This window comes from Notolepis coatsorum (assembly GCF_963971535.1).
Source record: "Notolepis coatsorum genome assembly, chromosome: 19".
Classification (NCBI taxonomy): Eukaryota; Metazoa; Chordata; class Actinopteri; order Aulopiformes; family Paralepididae; genus Notolepis; species Notolepis coatsorum.
The window spans coordinates 22,406,756-22,414,246 of NC_140183.1; the positions used below are offsets into that span (position 1 = coordinate 22,406,756).

The following is a 7,491-nucleotide window of genomic DNA, read 5'->3' on the forward strand; positions in this document are numbered from 1 at the left end:
ACAGAGATGAGGCGTTATCTTTGGAAAGTGGTTAGTCATTTAGCTGACGCTTTTATGCAAAGCGACTTACAAGTTCTGTACAACAAGTCATCAGGAAGGGCACAACTCCAATGGTTAGGCCTTCTCTCAAATTACATATCACAGGAAACAATCTCAACCGTGGATCACATCGAAGTCTCACAATTTAATAACATCTGGAAATTGCTTGTGGATAATCTAAGCTCCCAATCATAGGAGATCCACTCCATAACCCACCCTTCTCTCAATCCCCCTCTACTTTACTTACTCCCCTCTCTGCCCCCCCCCCCCTTTCCCTTGTCATGTGTATTCGTTGTTGTCCTTCATTGTCCTTAGTTGTAATTTGTTTGTCAATATCTAGTCTGAGTTCCCCCCCTCCGAGAGGGCAATGAAATATATATATTTTTAATATTTTTCTTATTTTACTACACTTATTTAATTTTGTACTGTAAATAATTAAAACGTATAATAAATAATAAAGTTGTCCCCCGAAGAGGGGGGGGTGGATGGAGTGCCCTCAAAAAAGGGCCGGGAAAAAAGAAAAGAAAAAAGAAAAAAGAAAAAAAAAAAAAAAAGGAAGGAAGGAAGGGCACAACTCAAATCAACTCATGGTTACAGGCATCCATACTGGAAGGAACAAACAAATCTCTCCACTATTCTGCCAAGAAATCATCTCCGGCATTCCTTTTTGTTTCATATTCTTTTGTTTTTGTAAACTTTTTTTTTTTTTGTGATTTACCCCCTTTACATTTCTCATTTTTATTGATTGAAACGTTTATTTATTCTTTAAATGAACACTGAACCATCATTTACAACATTGTCGAGATTACAAGTTCAACAATTCAAGTACATATAAAAAAGGGGAAAATGTGGGGCGGTCAGGTGGCATAGCGGAGATTGCGCTTGTCACCAATGCAAGAGGCTGCGGTCTCGACTCCCGGAGTCAGCATTGCTTGGGGCTTGGGCTGATCGCTATACTAACCCGTTTGGCTGGGTTAGGGGGAGAGCAAGTCATGGGTGGGAATCTGGTGTTGTGGACAGCGACGCCTACAGGTCAGGTCTGGGCGCTTGCTCAGCGGAGGCAGGATTTGATGAAGGCAGCGTGACCTCCCACGCGTTACACTTCACCAATGAGAGTCCTCGCTGCCAGGTGAAAAAAAGAGTCACTGGCTGTCGCCACGCGTGTCGGAGGAAGCATGCGGATGACTTCAGGGTTCCCTTGTACCGACCAGTAGGAGAACATGCGCACAACAACCAGGTAGGGGAGGGGGGAATTGGCACAACGACTAAATTGGGACGGGGAGAAAACAGAGAAAAAGAAGATTAAAAAATAAATAAATAAATAAATTTAAAAAAGGGGAAAATGTATTTGCATAAATAGGACAAAACAAGAACCAAGTTATATTAACAGTTGCAGACTAAGGTAGGGAGGTTTGTGATCATGTTCTTAAATTGTCCAATAGGATGGTGGGGTATTGGTTTTAGTGTGAGTTGAATATCATTCCAGGAAGCTGGTGCATCAAAACAAAAGGCAGAAGTACAAAAGTTCAGACTGAACTCGTTGGACCCAAGTGTGAGACATCGTGAGCAGGTCAGATAAGGACCGTAAGGGAACCAAGTGTGAGCCCATCGTGAGCGGGTCAGATAACCATCATTCCAATCTAGCATCATTGTGATACATGGTGGCAATTTTCCATCAATGGATAAACAAATAAGTCTATTTCATCTCTCTGATAGAGAAGACCAACCCACCTCATCACACAGGAGGCAATGATGAGTATCAGCAGTTATGAATCTAAGAGCAGAGTGATAGACGGTGTCTAGGGGTAAAAGAGTGGACAAGGCAGCGTTTCTATAAACAACATCACCAAAATCAGTGACAAAGACTGCGTCAACAATCCTCTTTCTGCATTGAGAGAGTAGGCAGAGTAGATACTGGTTTCCGGGACATCTTAACCACCACACCATTTCTGAACAAATAATATATATGTATATATATAAATAATAATAAAGCTGACCTGGAAACCACACTTGAGGCAGACGAGGATGTCGTGGGAGGCTGTGGGCTCTCCATCGATCATGGTCCTCTCTCTCAGGCAGTCTGAGCACACAGACCACAGGTTGGAGCTCACAGACTTCTTCACAGAGCTCAGGTCCACCGCTCTGCTCACATGCTGGCACGTCAACCCTGGAGAAGACACGTCCGAAAGAGGTCCCGACTATTAGTAAGGAATTAGTGACTAAGTTCAGACTTTTTCAGGATATTAGGAATTAGACTATTAGGTACTGTAAGTGTGTCCGACTCTTAACCACCAAAACCTGCACGGACTATAAAGAAAGTTTGAATTTGGAAGCGATATTTAGCCACTTTCCTGGTAAGCTAGTAAGACATCCATATGATAACACTGGCTTCATGCTAGCCAGTACGGCCTTCAAAAGACAGAGATGTTAAATGTCAGATGATCCACTGGCCAATCAGTAGGTTTCAGAGGGTTGAAAGTCAGGCCAAGTGAATTTATGATTCTGATTTGAATCACTAGTGTAGTGCCTGCTCCGGGGGGGGCTAATTAAACAAGATGTTAAATTAGCAAGATGTTAAAGTAGAAAAATGTTAAAGTAACAAGATGTTAAATTAGCAAGATGTTAAAGTAGAAAGATGTTAACCCTCTCAAGCCTACATAGACAAAGGTTTGCCTGGACATGATTGATTGATTGAAAACTTTATTAACAGATTGCAGAATGGGTACAATACAGTACGGCTCAATACAAACAATTAAGAGGATGCAGACCAGAGAAAGACTTACGTCTTGTTTACATCAGGGTCCCCCATTTTCAATTCATCAAGACATTTATGACATACAGATATACATTACTGTTTCATAAAGACATTTATGACATATACACAAGAGATGTTAAAAGAAAAATATATACATTCGAAGGGGAAGAAACTGTACATTGGAGGGGGTTGGGTGGGTGGGGTTTGGACATTTACCGGGCCAGTTTCTAATTGCAGCCACCCGTAGGTGCTCTTTGAGAGCGGTTTTGAAGGAGGACAGTGTGGTCGTAGTCATACTGGCCAGCAGCGTAACTAGTAAGAGTAGGATATGTACAGATATAGATATAGTATAGGCAAGGCATGTTTTACAGTATAGCACATTTCATACAATAGAGGCTAAAGTAGATACAAATAAACAAATACAAGAGTGTAAAAAGAATAAAAAGCCAGTGTGTAATTTCCAGTGGGCCGCACAATGACTAAATAATAGGGGTGTAACGATGCAACCTCACAACGATTAATTTCTATTACAATTATTCAGGCAACGATTCAATGCATCATGAAATCTCTTCATTTGACCATGATTCGATTCGATTAATTTTTTTATACATTTTCTATCAGTTAATTCCCCAAAAGATTTTGAATACACAAATGTGACTGGGGGAACTGACTCAGCATGAATGGACTATAGGTCAATAAAAACAATACACAATTTTTTTTTTATTAATTTTGATTATAATCTATTCTAACATTTTCAAATCGATGCAGTTGAATCGTCACATTAGAATCAATGCATTTCTATTAATCGATGCATCGTTACACCCCTACTAAATAACTACAGTTAAATCAAAGGCAACAGAGAACATTGAGGTATTAACCTGTTTTTGAATAGTTCAGATTCAGATAGTTTTATTTGACATATGCAACAAGTACAATGGAATTCTTACTCTCCGTTTGCTCCACAGCATCAAGGAATAGAAAAGCAACAATTTACAGAATAAAAGCAGGTATTTATGTACAATAAACAATCAACTGTCTGCGGTATGTGCAATAAAAACAAGTACAACTAAGTATAAGAAATTTAAATTAAAAGAAATTTAAAAAGTACACAGACAAGCTCAAATAATTGCACATTATATTGATGCATGAGTGTGCAGTAAAGTGGCTGAGCATTGTAGCAGCATTTGCATTCAGTAATGAGCAGATTAACTGTTCATCAGGCATACTGCATGTGGGTAGAAACTGTTCTTGTACCGGTATTGCATTCGTTTGTATAGACCCGTTAGCCGTTTACAAACATAACGTGTTCGAGCCAATCAGCAATACAAACCGAGTCACGTGACGTGACTAAGTTGCCCACTACCTGCGTGTGTGCTAAAATATGTACAACAGGGCTCTATGGAGAAACCATGGCAGTCCCCTGAATAAAAGTTGTTTCAAATAAAAACGGCTGGATGTAATTTTGCCAAATCAGCATGGCATGAGTCTTTCACCTTTTACACATCTAGCTTTGGCATGGATTGATTGTTTAGATTGCTAGCATGGCTAACAAATATATTGTAGTCTGCCCCTTTGTTCTGACCAGGATTACGTTCCTTCCTCCACCGAGTCTGACGTATACAGCGAACAGTTCTATGCTGCGGTACCGGCGACCGGATCACAGGGGGGAGAACAGCTGGTGTCTCAGGTGGTTGTGGTCCTGGATGATGGAGATGACTTTGTTCCGACACCTGGACTCATGAATCTCCTCGATGGATGGCAGTGAACACCCGGTGATCTTTTCTGCCGTCCTCAGGACCCTCTGGATGGCTTTCTTATCCTGAGTGGTGGTGTTGCCATACCACACGATGATACAGCTCGTCAGTACACTCTCTGCGGTGCCTCGGTAGAAGTTCACAAGTCATTGCGTGCTTATGCCACACTTACTGAGGCACCGCAGGGGGTAGAGGCATTGGTGGGCCTTCTTGAGCATGACCTCCGTGTTGTAGGTCCACCTTAGGTCATCAGAGATCTGGAGTCCTAGGAACCGGAAGCAGTTGACGACCTCCACTGGTATCCCATCCATGCCCTGATGTCTCCTGAAGTCCACGATGAGCTCCTAAGTCTTGCAAGGCTGTTGTCCTGCACCAACGCGTCAGCTGGACTAGGTCATCTCTGTACTCCATCTCATCATTGTTCTTTATCAGTCTGATGACTGTGGTGTCATCTGCGAAGTGTGTTGTATTTTAGCCATTTCTGAGCTTATTTTTTGAGTCAGTATCAAGTGTTATACCTACCCTTCATTTCTGATTCACGTCACCATCATACATTACCTTTGTGTGAGCTGGCAATATTTGACATAATAAAAGAAATGGGAAAAAACCTGGGAAGGATTTACTGGTCTGGATTGGCAAGACAAAAAACGGCCAATCCAGATGTTTGAAGATTTTTGTAGATTCTATGTCGAACTTCCGCACTCCGGTACTCTGGCTGTGGGCAACACACTTTCATGTCAGGCGGAAAGTTGAGAATCTCCAGATTCCGCAACAATTTAAAGCGAGGTGTTAAGGAGAATAGCAAGATGTTAAAGTAGACACATATTAAGAGTAGCAAGATGTTAAAGAGTAGCAAGATGTTAAAGAGTAATAAGATGTTAAAGAGAATAGCAAGATGTTAACCCTCTAAAGCAGAGGTAGCCAACATAGTCAAAGTGTAAATTGAAAGGGTGTGCTGCATTTACAACACCAAATGAGAGCAACGCGGCACAACTAATTTAATATTGATTATCTTGTTTTCATGATCGTGGGAAGCCAAAATCATAATTGAAATTGTAACTTGATTCATCGCCCAGCCCTAACCAGTGGCGGTATCAGAGCATCCCTGGTTGACAGGAGCAAAAAAGAATCAAAGAATGTTCATTTTAAAACAGTATCAGCAGGTGAGCATCTTACCGCTGACTTCATCCGACGACTCCTCGTCTCGAGGTTTCCTCGGCTTGCTAGACCGCTTGGTCATGTCGGCGGCTTTCAAAGAGAAGGGGTCCTTGAGCCGCATCTGTAGCTGTGAAAGATGACAAGAGGTTACAACACAGCAGAGAAAAAACCTGCACCTCAGATAGACCAGGCATAAACAAGGACCTTGAATGAATATAGTAAAGTAATAATCATTCTCTCTTTATCATACATAAATACAATCAGCTTTATTTCACACACTGGAGTAAGCAGATTTGGAATAACAATTAATTGAAAAGTATAAAAGCAAGCTACTCTGAGATCAGTGTGGGGGCATAGTCAACCAGGTACACGTGAGATGTTAACAACAAGGAGTGATACCTAGCTAGATTAGCCGTCAGATAGAAGGAAAGAGAGGCCTCAGTTAACGTTAGCCCTAGCCTAATTCAAAAGAGCAGCAAAGGCCTTGATGGAATTCTACCACCATAACAGTATTTATACCCTCCACCATATACGTTTCAGCTAACACAAACTGTCAACTTACCTCTTTACTTGTGTCCCTGTGTTAATGTTGTCAGACAATGTGAGCCAAGTTCAGCTGTCACCACTTTCTAAGCTAGCTATCAAAGCTAGCCAAATGAGCTAAGTCAGATATGGGTGTTTTGAGACAGGCGTGTCTGCTAAAATCAATAACGCCGATAATGTTACAGTTTCATTAGGCGTTTAATACTCTTAACAGCGGTAAAAAAAATAAACCCGGAAGAAAACACTTTCGATATGAATCTTGACTTTCTAAAAAAATAAGTGCCAGGGACATGTCGATAGCATCTGAGAAACCATCAGGAAGAGTCACGTGGTCAACCAACAGTCAACATGTGACGCACTACGGTGGCCCACGGCGAATAAAATAAGCGCTCGTTAAATATATTCACTTATATGTAACTTAATCACTCTGTATTAAGTTACATCTTAAATATGTTATAGTTTATTTTGAAAGCAATGTTAACTCATTGAATGTTATGTTAAATATCATGCTTCTGCTTGGTACGTTTCATAAACACAAATCTAAATGATTGAGGTACCCATGTACATGTCAAAATACTTCCCAAAGGTCAGTGAATACCACGATCACAACACCAGAGGGAGCTCCACAAATCATGTTAAACCCAGATTCGGCTCAAACAAGGGACTAAACACGTTTCGCAATTATGCCACATCAATGTGGAACACCCTACCCAAAGCTGTAAAGGAATAATCACTACCCACTTTCAAAAACACTCTCAAAGAACACCTACGGGAGACTGCAATTCGAAACTGGCCCCTACAAATGTCTTAACCCAGTTGTACAGTAAATTACCAAGTATGGCTTTGTCAGTATTCCAATGTACAGTGTACAGTGTCCCCCCCCACCCCAACCCCCCCCCCCCCCTCCAATGTACAGCCCCCACCCACCAACCCCACCCCACCCACCCAACCTCCTCCAATGTACAGTTTCTACGTCAAATGTATATACACTCTTTTTCTGGACACTTTTTGTATCACAAACAGTACTGTATTTGCAAATCTGATATGTCATAAATGCATAGATGTAGCAGTACTGTCTATCTGTATGTCATGTATGTCATATATGTTATGATGAATTGAAAATGGGGGACCCTGATGTAAACAAGATGAAAGTCTTTCTCTGGTCTGCATCCCCTTAACAATTGTATGTATTGAGCTGTACTGTACTGTACCCATTCTGCAATCTGTTAATAAACTTTTCAA

At 41.2% G+C, this 7,491-nt stretch overlaps 1 protein-coding gene across 1 annotated transcript in view; it reads right to left on the reverse strand.

Annotated features, from left to right (window-relative positions):
- usp45 (ubiquitin specific peptidase 45) overlaps positions 1-6,540 on the reverse strand; it is a 177,638-nt gene extending 171,098 nt beyond the window's left edge. Inside the window, exons 1-3 of the mRNA XM_084336888.1 lie at positions 6,269-6,540; positions 5,725-5,833; positions 2,037-2,206 (exon numbers count right to left, since the gene is read on the reverse strand). Coding sequence (XP_084193014.1) covers positions 2,037-2,206; positions 5,725-5,827 — 273 coding nt within the window. The 5' untranslated portion in view covers positions 5,828-5,833; positions 6,269-6,540. The remainder of the gene's footprint in view (positions 1-2,036; positions 2,207-5,724; positions 5,834-6,268) is intronic.
- Between the last annotated feature and the right edge of the window lie 951 nt (positions 6,541-7,491).